Consider the following 21,196-nt stretch of genomic DNA (forward strand, 5'->3'; position numbering starts at 1 on the left):
TATCGTGTGTGTGATGTGGTGAGTATTCCACCTTATTCTACAGTATTAGGTCAGGTTGTCCTAGTTGCCAAGACCAGAAACCACCTCTAGCTAGTTTAAGCAAAAGAACTTATTAGAACAATATGAGGGCATCTCGAAGAAACTAAACAAGTTTTGTAGCAGTTGGAAGGGTAAAACGCAGGTCAACTCCAGGAATCTCAGCAAGAGTTTTGGACTATCTCTAGAGTGCTGCTTGTGCAGTTCCAAAGACTTCCAGGCTGTCTCTTAGCCAAGATTCCCAAAAGAAGAAAACTGAATGGGCTCCTTTGGGTCTGCTCCAATGAGGATAGTTCCCTACCCTCAACCCTACACTGACTACAAACAAGAGCACACACAGATACATAAAAACCTGTCTTCCCATGCATCTGAAGATGCCTTCATTCAAGATAGTCCTGCTGCATCCAGAGGGAAGGTATTGTGGGTGAGGCAGAGCGGTACGATTACAATTACTCCCTTAATATTTATCAAATACTTCTTGAGCATCTACTGTGCACAGAGGGAGATAAGAAAATGTTGCTGCTGGCCTCAAGGAGCTCTGTAGTTGAGATGATAAAGTAAACAACATGATGAGAAGCATCATAGGTAGAAGATAATTAAGGCGACACGAGGCCTTAATCATAAAGCCAATTATTCATCAAAACTGTGGATTTTGAGTTTAGTGGAAGAAGAAATTTCCATCCGGCAGATGGGAAACTTCACAGAGGTAAAAATTGAGTTATGCTTTGAGAGATGGGTTAAATGAAGTGGTCCTTGGAGTTCAAAATTCATTCTCCCTGTGGAAACAGTTTATGTTGTATACAATATAATACAATGTAATATATGTAGCAAGAGCAGTACCTGGTGAACCTGGCAGGGAAAGGGAACCTTCTGACCCCTGGGAGAAAATTCATGATGGAGGAAGAAGCTATTGGGTTCTCTGAGCAGAACTCAGCAACAAGGGCTGAGGATAGGAGAATGGTGGTCCCAGGCACAGTGTGGTGACTGCCCTGAAATCCTTCCCTGATGCCTTTACGGTGGCAAATGCACGTCCTGGGGAGGAGAGAGCTGTATGTGAAACAGTCCAAGCAAACCTCATAACATCTTTTGGCTTAGTGTTGCTCTGAGACCCTTCAGAAAGAGCAGACCACGGAGGAGGGCGAGTAATTCCCTAGTAGTAAAAGAAGCCCGGGGGTCTTGGAGTGTGGGAGAGTGACAGAAGCAGGTAGTCTGAGGAGCTAAGATAGAATAGTAGCAACAGTGTGAGCAGGGGCCAAGGGTCTGGGTACTTTTCGAGGTACTAGATAGTAAAGGAAACCTTACAAATGAGGCTCCGGTTACCCAAAGAAGGAAGCTATGGAGTTAGTGAAATTTGCCTGTTAATATAATCTCATTTTTTCCATATAGGGTAGTGAATCCTGGGGACATCTGAGTTGAATATAAATGACTTCATTAGTATCTGCCTGACACCCCCGCCCACGGATTCCAAGTCCTCCCTCATCCCAGAATGATTTTGGGGTCATCTTAAGCATCAGGCTTTTTCTACGTGTAGACTAAACAGACTGCACAGCCATTTTCTTGGGCTTGGGACTTTCTCCTGGTGCCCACCTATGACTATATGGGATAAACAGCAACCTGGAGCCAGAGCCAGGAGTCAGGGGATCTGAATTTTTCATTCAACAACCTACATGCCAGACACCGTGCTGGGTCCTGGAAATACAGGGATGAATATACGTGGTCTCTGACCTTAAAGTTAGTCTACTGGGCCACATCGGCAAATAGGAAATTGTGATACAATGTAGTAAAGGCTATGATGGGAGCTGAATCTAATCCTGTCTCCCAGACACGGGAGAAATCTTCCTGGCGCTGTCCCTAATTCAGCTAGTCATTCTAGCCAATCACTTCTCTGGGCCTTATCTACAGAATTCCAGCTCTCAAATTCCAGAATTCTATTTACTGTATTCTACTAAAGAATGTAGCAATTTTGAATTACATCTAGAAAGGAACAAAGGCGGGGGTGGAGATTGGCAAAGAGACTAAGAAACTATGGTTGCTAGCAAAGATTAAATGAAAGTGCACAAATCAGCTTGAGAATATTTTAAATGCTTGTATTTTATTAATAACTATACTTCGAAACATATGTTAGCAGAGGTTGTAGCGACGGGAAATTATGGCTGGACTATCAAACACACACTTGATAGAAATTCCAGAAATCGTCCTGCTTTTTGAGAAACAGCAGGCATATGAACTGAGGGGAGTAAAATCCATCTTGAAGAATCCAAAGCTGATTCTTCAAAAGTGTTCTGGAAATCTCGGTGTAACTGGCACTAAAACCGATTTTCAACGCCTCGGTCCTTTCCAGCAACCGGAACATAACGAGTACGGGACGGACCCCAGCCAGCCCGGAAGGTTTCTCGTACCGTGACAGGGGGGCCTGGGCTGGTATTTGCGCAAATTGCCTTCCCCTCTCTCTGTACTCCACTTGTACTAAATACTGCACTTTCTCCTTCACCTATGTGGGGTTTCTGGCGTTTTAAATGTACTAATCTACTTGAACCCCTGACAACGTCCGGCCGACAGGAACGCGCGCGACACCCGGTTTGCGTGGCCCAGAAGGCGCAGGGACACGGGGCCGGAGGCGGGGATAGACGGCACTGAGCGATGCTACTGGCCGCCAACTAACTTCCGGGGGCGGGTCAGGCACCTCTAAGGTGAGTCCTGCCTCCAACCGGAAGTGTTTTCGGCTCGGGCTCCGCCTTCGCGCCTGCCCCTGGTCTTTGCCCTGGTTGGGGCGGGACTTCCTGTCTCATGTAGCCCAGGGCTTCCAAAGTGAGGCCGCGGCCCGAGGGCGAGGTTTTGGCTCTGTGGCAGCGGGTCTGGCCGCAGATTAGCTGGGGCCTGGCGTACGGGTACTTACCCAGTTAGTCTTGCAGTTATCTTCACTGTCCTCCCACGAGCCCCTGGGAGGCCCTGGGGTCCTGAGCGCCCAAGTGTGTGCATGCCTGCAGGTTCGGAGAGGGCCATGGAGGTGCGGCCGCCGGCGCCACGGTGCCTCTTTTGTAGGGCGTTGGGTCCTTTCCCTCGGGTCTTTGCTGCGGGAGCTGTGGCCGCCGATTCGGAGGCCCTTGCGGAGGACCGGAAGCTGCCTTCCTACGTCCCAGAACCCCATTACCCGGAATCCGGATGGGACCGCCTCCGGGAGCTGTTTGTCAAAGAGTAAACGTGCCCAGGGTCTGTGGGGAGGGCCTGCGAAGATGTCCTGAAACCTGGGTCATCCTGGGCCAGAGGAGCCCAGGGTGGTGTGGTTTAAGTGGGTTTTGAGGTTCTAATATTTGTACCCCAAGCTGTTATCCTTGCCATTTGGTAGTTCTGTTGATGGACAGGCCGGTTTTCAAATGTTAGGGGCGAGATTGATTGAAAGCCAGACCTCTAAGGGATATTTAGGGAATGTAGTCTTAGTGTAATCTCCTGATTTTACAGATTAGAAGAATTAGACTAAGCTAATTAGTGTCAGAATTGACCCTGGAACCCACATCTGCAGGATTCCACTCCAGTATTCTTTTTCATATTTCGCTTGATCCCAAACTTTGATATTTCATGACCAGTAGCCCCCCCTCCCCTCCAAAAGAATGGAGGTTGGAGAGATGGCAGATTGAGTTGTAAAATTCTTCTTCTACCGAATAAGGAATATATGAAAAATAGTGGCAACTATTGTTTCATCACCTTATAAAAGAAAAAATGTTAACTGGATTCACAAATAAGCATATTTCAGAATAAAAGATAACCCTTCAAATTAAATGAACTTTTATGAAAAATTCAGGATACTTCATTCATTCATTTCATCATTTATTCATTCATCAATTACTGGTGAGAAGTTTGCCCTTTCATGAATACTTTACCATACTACACTGTGTTATCAAGTGGTTAAATTAACTTTGATGATTTGTTATGTTGCTGAGATAGTTGGAACAAGGGAACTGGCAGAATTATATTTACTGACTTTATATGGATTCCATCATCTTGGTTTTTAAGATAATGCAGGAGCCTTTCTCATTGGTCCTTCCAATATATCTATTTGAGATACCTGTGAAACATCCTGTATTATATATGACGGAAGAGGGTTGTTTTTTGATTACCTTTATAAACCACCGAATGTTGGAGTTTAAAGAAATTTGAAAGTATAACTTTCACGCTCCTCCTTATGTTGTGGATGAGGAAACCAAGGCTCAGAGAGATGGGGATCTGGCTGTAGATCACTAGCAGTGAGTGACAGAACCAGAACCACATCCCCGTGATTGTTACCTATAATCTAGGTCCTTTCCACCACTGTGTTCTCTTTCCTCATCATTCGTTAGTGTTTGGGCCAACTATATAACTTTTTAGAGCCGTCAATTCCATGTTGATAAACGGAGATAAATATCACCTATGTCGTGGAATTTTTCAGAGGATGAAAAAGAGCCAAAGCATATGCATCTCTAGGCTTGGTAAATCTGAAGCTCCTTTACCTTTTCTCTTTTCTGAGTTCTACCATAGACCAGTTTTTATGTTTTTGATCTTATTCGCTATAAAAGATAAAATATAAAATTCAAATTATAGCAGTTTCTCTTATTTACGTAAGTATAAGAATTATAGTTTTATAAGAGATTTTATTTAGATTTCACTCTTGGAGATGCAGGAACTGTAAAGACTCACTGATTCTGATTTCAGAAATGTTGTGGTTATTGGCAGTTAGAATTAGATAAACACTTGTGCAATCTCTGAGGAAAGCAATTTAGTAATGTAAGTAATTAGCATTTAGTGGTTACCTAGGAGGGCCTTTATTTATAGTAACTTGATACCTACAAACTTAACTATTCATGAGAGCAATTTTCTTGGAATCACCATTGGTGGTTCTAGTTTCTTATGCTTTTGAAAGGAATAAATTGAATAGACAGTAGTTTTTTCTTGTATTTTGGGTTAGTCAGTGCTGCCCATGCATAGTGAGATTTCTCATTCAGTGCTTTTTATAGTACAGGCCCATCTGAGCATGACATAAAAGTTAAGCATTCAGAAAGATGAGGTTTAGATTTTTTTTACATCAGGATTTTATTCTTGCATACATTGTCCTAAAACCCCATACGTTTGTAATTTCCAAAAAGTTAGCTTAAAATTCAAAAGGGGAAATATTGATCTCTACATCCAACTCACAAATTCTTCCTGTTTCCAGGAATATGGTAGAGTTGTAATAGTCATCAAAGAAGAGCACCTTAAAAAAAACCTTTTTGTTGGGGTGTAATATGCATCTAGAAAAATGTACATTAGTATACTGATAAATGGATTTTCACAAACTAGACATAGCTGTGTAACCAAGAGATTGTCACCAGCATCCCAGAAATCACTGTGTCCTTTCCATTAGCTGCCTTCTCAAGAGTAACCAACCACTAGCCTGATTTCTACAGCATAGATTAGTGTGGGCTAAGATTTGAGCTACTTGTAATATAATTGTACTGTTTAATTCACCAGAGGATTTAATTGATTCTGCCCATAATGAAAAATGTGGTGGTTTTAGCATTTGAGATAATTCTGATCATACTGTCTTTTAGAGAGCAGTATCCATAAACTAACTCCAAACATTGTCTTTTTGATGTTTTAGTGAACATGAGAGACCTTCAAAGGAACTTGAGAATATTTATCGAGCGGCACTTTCAGCAGGCATCATTGGCTGGGCATATGGAGGAGTACCAGCTTTTATTCATGCTAAACAGCGCTACATTGAGCAGAGCCAAGCAGAAATTTATCATAACCAGTTTGATGCTGTGGTATGTACTGGCGTTCTCATAGGATCTGGGGGCACACCAGTTTAGCAATTCACTTTACACTTAATCATTCGGTTCTTGGTGGGGTTGGGAGGGTTTAGGATGTCAGAGTAAAGAAACAAAGTCTGTACTTAATAACAATGGAACTACTGATGCTAAAGTGCACACACATGGCCTATCGGACCACTTTTCCTATCTTCAGAAGGGATCAGCACGATGTCTCGACTTTCTGAAATATATTTCTAATCTGCTAAACCGTCAGGGCTCAGCTGTAGCATAGCTACCTCATTGACAAAGCCTCCATGGCGTACATACATTAGCTCACACTGAACAATAATTAACATATATAACTATAGCTTTACAGTTGATAGAGTGCTAACTCATGTGGTATGTCTTAGATCTGTACATCAATTCTGTTGTATTAGTGAGGAAGTTACAGCTCGGAGAGTTTTTTTGTTTTGTGCAGTTTTAAAAAAATTATGTCAGACTTAAAGTTGCAAAACTAGTACAAAGAATTTCTATATGCCTTTCACCCAGATTCTCCAAGTGTTAACACTGTACCACATTTGCTTTATCATTCTCTGTATAATGCATACTATTATTTTTTTGTGAACTGCTTGAGAGTAAGTTATAGACATGGTGCATATTTCAGCATGTATTTCCCGTAAACAAGGACACTGTCTTACATAACCGTAGTATAATTATCCAGATTAGGAAATTAACCCTGATGTAGTATTATTATCTTATCTACGGACTTCATGTAAATTTTGCTATTTGTCCCACTAATGTAATTAATTTTAAAAGTAAATAAATAATAAGACATTTTTTTTTCTGGTCCAGGATCTAACACGAGATCAGATGTTGAACTTGCCTGTCATGTCTCTTTAGTGTTCTTTAATCTGGAAGTTTCTCTGTCTTTCTTTGACTTTCATGACCTTGACATTTTGAAGACTGTGGGCCATTTATTTTGTAGCCTGTCCCTCAATTTGGATTTGTTTGATGTTTTCTTGTGATTAGATTCTGGCTATGTCTTTTAGCTGGAATACCCTAGAATTGCTGTTTCCTTCCCAGCACATTATATCTGAAGCACGTGATATCAATTTGTCTCTTTACTGGTGATGTTTACTTTAGTCACTTGGTTAAGATGGTCTCTGCCAGCCCTATCTACTGTAAAATTACTATTTTTTTCCTTTGTAATTAATAAATTTCTTATGGATACTTATTAGATACTTTGAGACTATGTAAATATCCTGTTTTTCATCAAATTTCTACCCTCCTGTTTTAGCATTTAATGATGATTCTTGCCTGAAACATTTATTACTATGGTGCTTGCCAAATGGCCATTTTCTAGTTCCATTGTTCCTACATTTATTGGTTAGTATTCTGCTATAAGGAAGGGCTTTCTCTTCGGCTCTATTTATTTATTTGTCTATTTATAATTTATTTTTATCGGTATGGATTCATGGATTCTTATTTTATTCTGTAAGTTTATCATCATTTATCTTGATGCCCACATTGGCCTAGATTTGGACAGTTGGAGCCCCTTCAAGCTAGCTCCTTTTTGATATGTCCCCATCATTCTCTGAGCACATCTTTACTTTTTGGCACAGCAAGATATTCATGGCTCATCTTTTACTTTTCCAGCACCAGCCCTGGAATTTGCCATTTCACCAAGGAGCTTTAATTTCTTTTAGTGGAAGAAGGTCTTTAAAAACCAAGATCTGGTGGTTGGTATGCTCGTTGCTACTGGGGTGTCATGGCTTCTAGGCCTGAGGCAGACAGAGTTTGGAAATGTGTGTGTGAGATTTATATACACATTCATACGCACATCTATATCTATTTCTGGATTTATCTACCTGTTTATTAAAAGCCATGAGTCCATGCTGATACCCGTCAGTGACGTTTTGATTTGCCCAGTATCATACAGTATTTAAGGATCCACTTAGGGATTCCCTCAGATTCTTTAAAAATCCAGACTTGCTCCATGGTAGCCTAGTGAAAATGGGCTGTGGAGACAACATACCTTGCAATTCTGACTTTATTCCTTGTTGATTGAGTGGTCTTGGTTAGAAACTTCCTCTCTATGCTTTAATTAAAACTAAAACACCTACCTGAAGAAAATGTGAAGATTAAATGAGGTAATATAACCCAACTTTTACATAGAAGATGGTCAGTAAATATTAGTTCTTTTTTCTTCCTTTGCTCCTTTCCTGCACATCTGTGTTACTTTAATCCTTACCCTCTAATTTACCGTTTACTCAGTGCTTTTTTATTTTATATTTTTCTTTTCCTCAAGAATTTTTGAATATAAAAAGCATACCTAGTCCTGACTTTATATCTGTCATGGTATTTGCCACATAGATTCACAGCTGATACTTAATTGATGGATTACTTGGTCAATACCAGCAGTTCTTCTTTCCTTTTCTGTCTGTTGATAGAATAGATGCACATGGGACTTTTGCTTAAGCTTCAGTCCTTAAAGAATGGTATCTCTAGAGATCTTGCATTGTTCCTATCTGTTCAGGTGTCCCTGCCTAATCCATAGCTGACATCCCTCCACCACAGTTTGAGAATAAGGAAAAGGTCAAGGTGTCTGGGAACCTCACAGCCTTTTTATTAACTTTAGCAATCTGCACATCGTGCTGCCGTGCGAGGCTTCATCCGGTATGGCTGGCGCTGGAGTTGGAGAACCACAGTGTTTGTGACTATATTCAAGTAAGTTCTGTTGGAACTTGGGCAGAGGGTCTTGGTATTCTTTTAGGAGCACATCTTTCGAGCATGTGGGATTATAAAAACTAAACACCCACATGAAAGTGATTCATAATAAATTTTTCTCGAGAACTCTTATCTATCTTTGTAAAAAATTGGTCCAATTGTAGTTTTGGATCCATGGATAGATGTCTACCAACTAGTATCAAAATAGATACAAGGTTTCTAAGTAAGAGAAATTCTACAAAACTCTTCTTTCTATTTCTATTTCTAAGTGAATATTTATTCCAGAAATTTGGTTGTTTTTTGGTCCATTCTTCAGCAGGAGAAGTTCTACCCTAGAAAGTCCATAGGCATATTAGTAGTCTGGAACACGGTGGGGGAGCCTAGACTAGGATCAAGGATTGACATAGTAGGCTCTTATAAACTAATACTGACCACTTTAGTGAAAATTACAATCAAGAAGGTAAGTGGGAGATGTTTTAAATTTTCTTTTCCTTCTCCCTTCTTAGCATGGTGAACACTGGTCTAAATGTGTACCGGGATAAAAATGCCCTGAGCCATTTTGTCGTTGCAGGAGGTAAGAGATTTTTTGTTTATTCTTGTTTACATTTTTCAGTCTTGTCAAATATGGCTTAAGAAACATGTAAGGACTTATGAATCAGAGCTACTGAATTCTTTGGTTGGCTTCTCATCACATCTTGTTCAACATGCATGCAAAAATGGGAGAGCATTGTGCTTTGCCCTTGGTATGCTTGGTGAACAAGACAGAAAAAGGTCTTTGTTTTTGTGGAGTTTTTCAATCTAACATGGATGGGAAAAAATAGGTTGCCAGGAGACAAAGTAACAAGTAGGTGGAGCAGTGAGATCTCTTGTGGACAGGGTGATCAGAGAAGGCCTTTCTGAGGAAGTGACGTTTAAGCTGATACCTGAAGAATGGGAAGGAGCAGGCCTTGCAAAGAGAGTAGCCTAGGCAGAGGGACCACCCAGGGTGAAGGCTCTAAGGCAGGAAAGTTCCTCAAAAGCAGGATAATATGGCTGGAACATAGTGAGTGAGAGGAAGAGTGGCTCGACATGAGATTGCTGAGGTGAAGTAGAAAGAGGACAGATGTTTCATGGAAAGTGTTTGGATTTTATTTTAAAGATCTCTGCCTCTGGTAGATATGCTCTCTTTAAAACGAACATTTTTTTTAAAAAATATTGAAGTATTATTTCCAGAAACCTAAATGACATTAACTGCCATATACACTCAGACGCTCACTAACTCATGTACATTTTCTCACCTACAAAAACACACACATACGCAACATGTAACTTATTTTTTACTTTTTATTTAGAAATAATTTCAAGCTTACAAAAAGTTGCAAAATTAAAAGTAATACAAAGAACATCATATACCCTTTACATACGGAGATTCAGCTCTTGTTAACGTTTTAGCCCACTTGCTTTATCACCTGTGCTATCTTTCTTTGGGGTGTACTTACTCCATGTATATGTATACTCACACAGGCAAACACACATATACATACTTTGAACTTAACATTTTAATGAAAACATTTTAAAATACAAACCCAGAAATAGACATTAATAGCATTGAAGCGGCTAGAACTTACCCTTGTTAAATTTGCAAACATTTTTATATGGTTATTCTGTAGGCTCACATACCTATACCCAAACCAAACTCTTGTCTTCCTCCCCCCACTTCCATACTTGCTCCTGCTGTTATGTTCTCTCTCATCTACCCTGTTAAATTCCAAAACTGGAAACCAAAGATTGATATGTTCCTGCCCTTTGTCCTGCTCTTTCCAAACTTCTAATCCTATCGGTTATTTTCCTTAAATATATATGGACTCTCTTACCTGCTATTATCAGATTATTTTCCCTGTTTATAATCTTGGTTTCTTCCACCTTCAGAGTTGTCTTAGTTACTTTTTTGAAATATGAATATGATTATAGTACTTTTCTGTTTGAAATTCTTCTGTAGTTTCCTATGACTAATGTCGATTCTTGACCTGGCCCCCATGCAGCACTCTTGCTCCACCCTTATGAATAGACTTGGATTCCCCAAACCCAGCATATTCTTGCTTTACGTATATTGGTCCCTGTTCTTGAACCCATCTCACTCCCAAAACTAAGTTTTTTCAGCTCCTGCTTAACCTGTCTTTCAAGGTTTGGCTCATCTGTTAGCTTCAGCTTCCCTGGAGTGTCCTCCCTAGCCCCCATTTTCCTATCTTTAGATCTGTTTAGGTGTCTTTCCCCTGTGTTCCCATAATTCACTATAAATAGTTGTATTAAAGCACTTATAATGCTATGTTGTAGCTGTTTATTTGTTTTGCTTCTCTACTAAATGACTTACTTGAATTCAGAGAAAGTGTTTGCCTTTTATATCACAATTGTTTGGCATTAGTAGAGTAGAATAAATGTTTCTTGATCAAACATAAAAATTAGTAAAATAAGAATAGCAAAATATGTCTGATACAATATAAATTTATATCTCAAAGCAGCAACCAACATTGAACTTAATGGTGAATACAAAAGTAATTTCCCCTGAAGTCAGAATCAGGGCAAGGCTGTCTACCCTCACCATTATTATTTGGCATTGGTATGGACATTTATAAAAGAAAATTTGACATTTGGGATGGCTACGTGAGGAGCTTGGCAAATCCTGTCCCCAAAAAACAATGATAAAACTGCACAAAATTATCAAAAGTAACCGTTTAAAGATGCTGTCAATTGACCAAGGGCACACAACAACTTGAGCAGCATCTATCCAACAATTTCTACTGCATCTCAGTAAGAATAGTGGGAATCTGTAGTGATTCAGCCAGGGGCTGCTCCTACTTCCTTACTCCCAGTTGCATGGTGCAGAAGTTCCACAAGGTCAAGGCAGGCTGGGAGGACCAGCAGTTCTGCTGCTTGGGGTGGCTGACTTTATTTGGAACAGAACACAGAAACTTCCATGTCTAGGGATGTTGCTGAAAACAATTTCAAACAGTCAGGGAAGGACAATATCACACAGCTAACCTGGGATTTTGATACCATTTGGGGCAAGCAACAGACTGGCAGATGAGGCAGAATCTTAACAGGGATATTCAGGGACCAAGACAGCCAAAGAGGGCTTTAACAAGATCCTACTTGTCCCCAGAACTCTGGAAAGTGGCCTGCTTGTATAAGTATGCACACTTAGGAAAGACTGGTGAAGGCCCTAGCAAGCTACTTATTATTGGTTAATTGTGAGGCCTTATGAACACAGAAAGTAAAAGCCAGAAAAGAGTTATAAACTGCTTAAACTTTGAATGCATTCCTCAAGCCACAAACAGATCCATTGGCAGAGGGTGGAAGCCTTACTGGATTAAGCAGAGCCACTGACAGATCATTGGCTGACTCCTAAGCTGATGTGATTCCTGCGAAGCCAGACATAAAAATAAAAACTGAGCAGAGACATCAGTGACTACACTCTACAGAAAAAAAGACTCCACAAAATTGGTCTAGGAAAGTCACTACAGAAACAGAGGACCACATCCATGATCCTGGGTAGGGGTGTTCTAATTCCAGAGTTGCTATAATTTATTACCTAAAATGTCCAGTTTGCAACAACAACAAAAAATCACAAGATGGGATACAGAAAGCAATCATTTGGAATGTCTCTGACAAGGCCCATTCTGCTGGACATGGCAGACAAAGATTTCAAACCATTTTTAAAGAGTTAAAGCATGATGACAATGACTCATCAAGTAGAAAATATCAGTAAAAATAGACATTATAAAAAAGAATCAAATTAAAATTTGAGTGGATAAATATAATAATGGAAATTAAAAATTCACTGGACATGAGGAGCTCCAAAGCAGATTTGAGAGAGAATCAATGAACTTGAAGATAGGTCAGTAAGATTGTCTCTTGTGAAGGACAGAATATTAAAAGTTAAGAAAAATGAACAGAGCCTCAGAGATCTGTGGGACACCATTAAGCATAGCAACATATGTATGATGGGACTACTGGATGGAGAGGAAAAAGAAAGGGGCAGAAAAAATATTTTAAGAAATAATGGCCAAAAACTTCCCACATTTGATGAAAAACAATCCACACATCCAAGAAGCTCAAAAAACTCCAAGAACAACAACATGAAGAGATTCACACCTAGACATATAATAGCTACATTGTTGAAAGACAAAGAGAAATCTTGAAAGCAGCAAGAAAAAAACAACTCATACAAGGAACACCTAATAAGTTCACAGCTGACTTCTCATCAGAATGATGGAAGCCAGAAGGCAGTAGAATGACGTTCAAAGTGCTAAAAAGAATAAGCTGTCAATCAAGAATTCTATATCTACTAAACCTTCCTTCAGATTTGAAGACAAAAGTAAAGACATTGGCAAATAAAGAGGATTTGTTGCTAGCAGACCTGCCTTACAAAAATACTAAAGGAAGTTCTTCAGGCTGAAAGGAAGTGATCCCAGATGGTAACTTGAATCTACATGAAGAATTAAAGAGCATTGATAAAGATAATTATGTAAGTCATTATTAAAACCAGTATAAATATTTTCTTCTCTTAATGATCTAAAAGACAGTTACATAAAATAAGAAAATTGAAGTGTTGGGCATATAACTAAAGCTACATATAACATTAAAAGCACAAAACAGAGGGAAGGAATAGAGGTATGGTGGAGCAAGCAAATGATACTAAATAGTAGCTTGACTCCACAGGAAGAAATGAAAATTAGTAGGAATGGTAAATATATAGGTTAATATAAAAGACCTTGTACATTTATTGTTTCTTCTTTCTTTTCTTAACTGTTTTCCCCCTTAACTTCTTTAAAATATGTATGGTTGTATAAAATAATAGTCATATTCTTGTTTTTTTAACATATATACATAACATAAATGACAGTAGTAGCATAAAGATTGGAGAGGAGTGGAGCTGTATTGGAACAAGGTTTCTACATTTTAGTGGAATAAAATTAGTACTGATCTGCAGTAGAATGTGATAAGTGAAGATGCATAATGTAATCACTAAAGCGAGTAATAAGAAAGTAACTTTTAAAAGTAGTAACAAGGTCAAAAAGGAACTAAGTGAGATATATAGAAAACGAATAGCAAAATGTCAACCTAAATCCACCCATATCATAATAACATTAAATATGAATGGATTAAGCGCTCGAGTCAAAAGGCAGAGATTGTCCAACTGTATTAAAAAAAGATCCAACTATATGCTATCTACAAGAGATATACTTTAAGTTCAAAGAAACAAAAATGTTGGAAGTAAAAAGATGGAAAAGATAATACTATGCAAACATTAAGAAAAAGACTTCAAATGGCTATATGAGTATCAGACAAATAGACTGAGGGGGCCAGCCCAGTAGCGTAGTGGTTAAGTTTGTGCTCTCTGCTTCAGCAGCCTGGGGTTCACGGGTTTAGATCCCAGGCGTGGACCTACACATGACTCATCAAGCCATGCTGGGCATCCCACATACAAAATAGAGGAAGATTGGCACAGGTGTTAGCTCAGGGACAATCTTCCTCAAAAAAAAAAATAATAATAGACTTTAAGACAAAAGTGCTACAGTCAAAGAAGGACATTTTATAAGGTTAAAAGGCCAATCCATCAAGAAGATATAACATTTATAAACATATATGCATCGAACACCAGAGCTCCAAATACATGAAGCAAACAGTTTGAATTGAGAGGATAGATAGGCAACTCAATAATAGTGGTTGGAGACTTTAATACCTACTTTTAATAATGGATAGAACACCTATAGGGAAAATTAACAAGGACGTAGAAGACTCGAACAACATTATCAACCTATGCGACCTAACTAACATCTCTAGAGCTCTCCACCCAACAAAAGCAGAGTATACATTCTTTTCAAGTGCATGTAAGACATTCTACAGGCTAAACCATATGCAAGCCTGTAAAACTAGTCTCAATAAATTTAAAAGGATTGAAATCATACAAAGTATGTTCTCTGACCACAGTGGAATTTAAAAGAAGAATTTGGGGAAATCCACAAATATTTGGAAATTAAACAACACATTTATAAAGAATCCATAGGCCAAAGAGGTGAATTAGAACTATTTTGAGTTGAATGAAAATAAAAGCACATTATATCAAAATTTATGAGATCAGCCAAATTAGTACTTAGAGGGAAATTTGTATGTAAACAGTAAGAAAAAGAAAAAGTAAGTAAAAGAACAAAAATCTCAAATGAATAATCTAAACTTCTTTCACCTTTAAAAACTAGAAAGTGAAGTGCAAAATAAACCTAAAGTAAGCAGATAGAAGGAAATAATAGAATTAGAGTGAAACTCAATGAAATTTAAAGAAAAACAATAGAGAAAATTAATGAAACAAAAAGTTGATTCTTTTATTTTTGTTTTGTTTTGTTTTTTGAGGAAGATTAGCCCTGAGCTAACATATGCCGCCAGTCCTCTTTTTTTGTTGGGGAAGATTGGCCGTGAGCTAACATCTGTGCCCATCTTACTCTACTTTATATGTGGGACACCTGCCACAGCATGGCTTGACGAGTGGTGCTAGGTCTGTGCCTGGGATCCAAATCGGCAAACTCTAGGCTGCCAAAGCAGAGTGCGTCAACTTAACTACTACACCATGGGGCCAGCCCCAAAAGTTGGTTCTTTTAAAAGATCAACAAAGTAGATGATTTTTTAGCAAGACCAACCAATAAGAAAAAAAAAGGACAGAATTCCAAAATTTACTCAAGAAGAAATAGAAAGTTTAAGTAGCCGTATAACAAGTTAATAAACTAAATTATTAAAAATCTTTTGTGGCCAGCCCAGTGGCACAGTGGTTAAGTTTACACACTCCACTTCGGTGGCCTGGGGTTTGTGGGTTCAGATCCCGGGCATGAACCTACACATTGCTCATCAAGCCATGCTGTGGCAGTGTCCCATATACAAACTAGAGGAAGATTGGCGCAGATGTTAACTCAGGGACAACCTTCCTCAAGCAAAAAGAGGAAGATTGGCAATGGACATTAGCTCAGGGCCAGTCTTCCTCACCAAAAAAACAAATCTTTTGGCAAAGAAAAACCTGGGACCAGATGGCTTCCCTGGCTACTTGGTAAGTTTCTTTCACTAACTCTTCCATAAAATAGAGGAAGAGGGAACACTTCCCAACTCCTTCTGGTAGCCCAGTATTATCCTGATACCAAAGCCAGAGGAAGAGAGCAAAGAAAACTATGGATGGACTATATTTCAAGGGTACATACACAAAAATCCTTAACAAAATATTAATAAACCAAGTCCAGCAACAAATAAGGATTGTATACCATGACCAAGTGGAATTTATCCAAGGAATTCAAAGTTAGCTTACAAGAAAAAGCTAAGCATCACAGCAACACTCAGCCACCACATATGACGACCAACAGATGGGTGGTGTGGTTCCCTGACCGGAAAACAAACCCTGGCCACTGCTGTGAGAGTGCCACATCTTAACCACTAAACCGCCAGGGCTGGCTCGTTTCTTTTTAGCACTGAATAATATTCTATTGTCTGGAAGTACCATGCTTTATCCGTCATCTGCTGAAGGATGTATTGTTTGCTTCCAAGTTTTGACAATTATGAACAAAGCTGCAGTAAACATCTGTGTTTAGGTTTTTGTGTGGACATAAGTTTTCAGCTTCTTTACGTAAATACCAAGGAGTGTGATTGCTGCATCATATGGTAAGAGTGAGTTTAGGTTCGTAAGAAACCACCAAACTGTCTTCCAAAATATCTGTACCATTTTTCATTCCCACAAGCAGTGAAGGAGAGTTTCTTCTGCTCCACATTCTTGCCAGTGTTTGGTGTTGTCAGTGTTCAAGATTTTGGCTATTCTAATATGTTTTAAAAAAATATTTTGTTTTTAAAAAATATTTTGTTTGGAAAAGAAGACTAGGAAAAAAGGACCAAATTTATTACTGTCTTTGGGTAATGGAATTATAGGTGATTTTTGTTCATTTAAAAATTTAGAAAACTTAAAAAATGAATATATAGTACTTACATAAGAAATATAAACTCAAATGTTATTTTTAAAAAATTTTACCACCTGAGATGGCATTAGTTGTGTTGTGCATAGTATAAAAGGAAAATGAATGGGCATCATCGAGGTGCGATCCCAGTGGGAAGGAGGAGGACCCAGGCATTGGCCACTAGGTGGCGTTGTAGGCCAAATGCCCGCTTGCAGTCCTGCCTGAGAGGTGAAGTGGAGGAGGACAGAAAGGGTGAGGCTGGGGGAAGGCATAAGCTTCAGGGGGTTTTGTTGTTTATTTGAAGAAAGCTTTCCTTGAAGAAGGAAGAAATGAAAAAAGAGGAAGTGAAGAAATTACAGATATTTAAGGAGAGGTGGGAAAAAACGAGCAGAATGAGAAGAGGTTGGATCCATAGACCAGAGGGAGGAAATGGTTTGTAAAGGGAGCATTTCTTGCTTTGACCCTGCAAAGGGGAAGAGAAACTAGCTGTATTGGCATTTTAGATTCCGGAAATCTAGGTTGTGGTGGTATGTTAATGTTGGTTTCAGAAAGCTTATTTAGGGGTTTATGTCCTTTTCGTGGAAGGAAAATTAAAAAATGGAATTCAGGTGTTTAAAGATGAGAATAATGCCTTTTCTGTTTGTTTTTAAATAGCTGTCACAGGAAGTCTTTTTAGAATAAACTTAGGCCTGCGTGGCCTGGTGGCTGGTGGCATAATTGGAGCCTTGCTAGGGTAAGTGTTACAGTGGTTTGATTCTAAATGAACACAACTTTCATTAATGGCTTGCCTCTTAAAAATCTCATTCACATCTAGAGAGCAAATTTAGGGGCCGCCCCATGGCCGAAGGGTTAAGTTCACACTCTCCGCTTCAGCGGCCCAGGGTCTTGCCAGTTCGGATCCTGGGCACAGACATGGCACCGCTCAGACCATGCTGAGGCGGTGTCCCACACAGTACAACCAGAGAGACCTACAGCTAGAATATACAACTATGTACTGGGGGGCTTTGAGGAGAAGAAGAAGAAAGAAGAAAAAAAAAGATTGGCAACAGATGTTAGCTCAGGTGCCAATCTTTAAAAAAGAAAATAGAATCAGTGAAGTTTTAGAGAGCAAATGTAATCCTTAGAGCCTGTCAAATGTCTCTAGTCTTGTATTGGCAGTAGCTTTGACTGTCCAATTCTAATTCTACCTCAGTTATTGATTTTACTTTGTTTGCACTGGGTAAAAACTGTTTAAATATCACTAATACCTGAAACTATTTGTAGTTTGAACAAAGGAGCTATATATAAGGAGCAGGAACAAGGAATGAGAAACAGTTAAAAGCACGTTCTATAAAAAAATTTTGTTTAGATTTCGTTTGTTTAGTTTAATAAATTTTTAAAATTTTCTTCTCCAACTTTTTACTTTGAGAAATTTCAAACCCACAGAAAAGTTGAATAAATTAGTGCATTGAATACCTCTATACCCTTTGCTTGGACTCACCTTGTTAATATTTGCCATATTTGTTTTCTCTCTCTCTGTATATGTGTAGGATGTGTGTGTGTTTCTTTTTCCTTCCTGGTTAAAGCATTTGAGACCTCATAATTCTTCACCCCTGAATATATCAGTGTGTATCCCGAGGATGAAGAACACGCTGCAGTGATAGCACAGTGCAGTGGTCGCAGGAACTAATTTAGCGTTTCTCCAATACAGCTGTCTAAGATAGGGTCCATATTCAGAATTCCTCAATTATTACAGTAATGCCATATATATATATATATATATATATTTTTTTTTAACCCAGGATCCAGTTGTATATTGTATTTAGTTGTCATGTCTCTTTAGAGTCCTTTAAACTAGAACAGTTCCACTGCCTTTCCCCCCCCAAATATTTCTCAGTTTTATTTGATTATCACCTCATGATTCAATTTAGGTTAAATGTTTTCATTGGGAGTACAGCATAGGTGAAGTTGTGTCCTTCTCAGTGTATCACATCAAGAAACATATTATGTCACCGTTTATAAGTGATGTTAACTTTCATTATTTGGTGCAGTTTTTTCTTGCTGTGTAGCGTATTACCACAAACTTGGCACCTTGAAACCCCACCCATTTATTCTATCACTGTTCTGTAGGTCAGGAGACCGGTAGGCTCGGATGGGTTCTCTGCTCAGGGTTTCACAAAGCCAAAAAAATCAGGGTGTTGGCCAGGCAGGCTCTTCTCTGGAGGCTCTGGGAAAGAATCTGTTTTCCAAACCGTTCAGGTCGTTGACAGAATCCTTCTGGCTGTAGGTCTGAAGTCCCTGTGTCCTGGCTCACTGTGAGCCAGGCATTGCTCTGTGACTGGAGGCATCCACATTTCTTTCTCACAGTGCCTTGCCCCAACCCCCCCCGCACCGCCGGCCCCCACCCAGGGTCAAACCAGCAACCAGTGTGTTGAATCCTTTTCATACTTTGAATCTCTCAGTCGCTCTGCCACCAGCCAGAGAAAACTCTCTGCTTTTAAAGGTTCGCCCAGATAATCTCCTTTGTGATTGACTCCAATTCAACTGATTAGAAACCTTAGTCACATCTGTAAAATCTGCTTTGCCATGTAACATGATATAATCAGGAGCATAATAGCTCATCATATTCATAGTCGAGGGATTAGGGCAGGAAAGTTTGCAGAGTCATTTTAGAATGCTCCCTACCATATTTGGTATCGACTAAATTTGTCCACTACAAAGGTATCTTTGTCCCTTGTGACTAATAAGTAATCTGTGGGCTGAGACTGTGAATAGTCTGCTCTCCAGCTGTCTTTTTTTTTGTGGTTTTAATGATCCCCTGATGATCCATGCTGTAATCAGTTATTACAAAGCTGGTTGTAAAACGTTGATTGGCTAGTGTATCATTTCTTCTATATTTATTATCAGGAATTCACCTGACTAGAAGAGTTCTCCCTTCCCCTCCATCTACCCACTCCCTTTTTCTACCCTCTTTCCAGGAGGAGTTAATACTGTAGACTATGGATTCTTTTTTTTAATTAAACTTTTAAAAAGAAATTCAGCATGTCATAGTCCATTGCTGACATTATTTTTGTTTTATTATTTATATACCAGCTTTATTTGAAGGAGAAAATTGTTGAAGTTAGCAGCAAAAATATTTTTTTACATTGTGGTAAAAAACACATAACAAAGTTTGCCATCTTAACCATTTTTAAATGTACGGTTTAGCATATTCATGTTGTTGTGCAATAGCTCTCTAGAACTTTTTCATCTAATAAAACTGAAACTGTGTTCTTGTTAAACACTAATTCTTGCCCTTCCCCCCCAAACCTTTGGCAGTCACCTTTCTGGTTGCTGTTTCTATGATTGTGACTACTTTAGATACTTCATGTGAGTGGAATCATATAATGTTTGTCTTTTTGTAACTGGCTTACTTTGTTTAGCGTAATGTCCTTGAGATTCATTCATGTTGTAGCGTGAGACAGGATCTGCTTTCTTAAGGCTGCACAATGTTCCATTGTTCATAGTACATTTTCTCTATCTACTCATCTGTTGATGGACATTTCCACGTAGCAAACATAATTTTTAAAATGAAGTTACTTAAGTTGTAGCCAGAGGGGATTTAAGTTATTTCAGAGTCAAAAACTCCTTCTCTTTGAGGACGCAAGAATCAAACACTCTTCATCACTGTAGTAATTATTATCTAAATCAGTTTCTCAGTGTGTAACTGTTGGCATTGTAGGTGAGACTGTTGTGCCAGCCTTTTGCATTTTAGGATGTTTTGGTGGGTCCACCCCCAAAAGCCAGTAGCATCCTTCCTCGAACCAAAAACACCCTCCACAGTTCCTGCCCCCTGGGGGATCTGGTACCATTGCTGGTACTAATTTGATTTCTGAGAAGCCTTCAGCATAAAGCTACTTCTAGGACTTCATAAATATATATCTTCCCAGTTTATTTATCATTCATGATAAAAAAAACACAGAGCCAATTTATAGACCCGTTGTTTTTATACCAGGTAATTTTAGGAAGTTGCAGTGATTGTTTTTGTCTGTTGTTCAGACCAGAAAGGAAATTGCCTTCCTGTTTTCTTCTTCATTCAACAAGGACGCTTTAACTGTCCTGTGTGTCTGGACCCATCAGTGAACACGCGCTCAGCTGGTGGTGCTCAGCCTTAGAAGAGACACTTACATGTTGCGTGTCTCAGGGTTCTTTCTTCCTAAGCTTTCCCTCTGTTTCCTCCGCAGCACTCCTGTAGGAAGTCTGATGATGGCACTGCAGAAGTACTATGGTGAGACCGTTCAGGAGAGAAAACAGAAGGATCGGAAAGCACTCCATGAGCTGAAAGTGGAAGAGTGGTAAGGAGCCTGTGATGATGAGCATGTCTGACTTTCCTAGTGCAGGCCTTAGAGAGTGTTCTAAGCTGCCACTCAATTCAAAGAAAAGTTCCTTTGTACTGAGTCCCTCAACTTGTACCCTACCTGGTCTTTTAATCTTTTTAATTAAGGAGAATGGAAAAATGAAAGACACTAATTTTATTTTTAATCTGATGAGGTTCTTTCCTTAGATACATGTTTTTAAAAAGCTAAGATGTAAATCTCATTCGGTTGCATATTTTTTGCTTTTCTCATATTCTTGACTATATAGGAATTACCTAAAGGAAATGCGCAGCAGTGAGTGAGCTTTGCTAGGCTTTGTTTAAAAGCTGATACTCCGTTTGCACATACATCTATGAACAACAGAGAGCATGTTAAG

General features: G+C 39.1%; 1 protein-coding gene across 1 annotated transcript in view; it reads left to right on the plus strand.

Annotated features, from left to right (window-relative positions):
* Nucleotides 1-21,196, plus strand: part of TIMMDC1 (translocase of inner mitochondrial membrane domain containing 1) — a 24,682-nt gene continuing 3,486 nt past the window's right edge. Inside the window, exons 1-6 of the mRNA XM_014829570.3 lie at nucleotides 1-3,231; nucleotides 5,648-5,813; nucleotides 8,437-8,525; nucleotides 9,032-9,099; nucleotides 17,141-17,219; nucleotides 20,689-20,799. Coding sequence (XP_014685056.1) covers nucleotides 3,014-3,231; nucleotides 5,648-5,813; nucleotides 8,437-8,525; nucleotides 9,032-9,099; nucleotides 17,141-17,219; nucleotides 20,689-20,799 — 731 coding nt within the window. The 5' untranslated portion in view covers nucleotides 1-3,013. The remainder of the gene's footprint in view (nucleotides 3,232-5,647; nucleotides 5,814-8,436; nucleotides 8,526-9,031; nucleotides 9,100-17,140; nucleotides 17,220-20,688; nucleotides 20,800-21,196) is intronic.

This window comes from Equus asinus, chromosome 5, assembly GCF_041296235.1.
Source record: "Equus asinus isolate D_3611 breed Donkey chromosome 5, EquAss-T2T_v2, whole genome shotgun sequence".
NCBI lineage: Eukaryota > Metazoa > Chordata > Mammalia > Perissodactyla > Equidae > Equus > Equus asinus.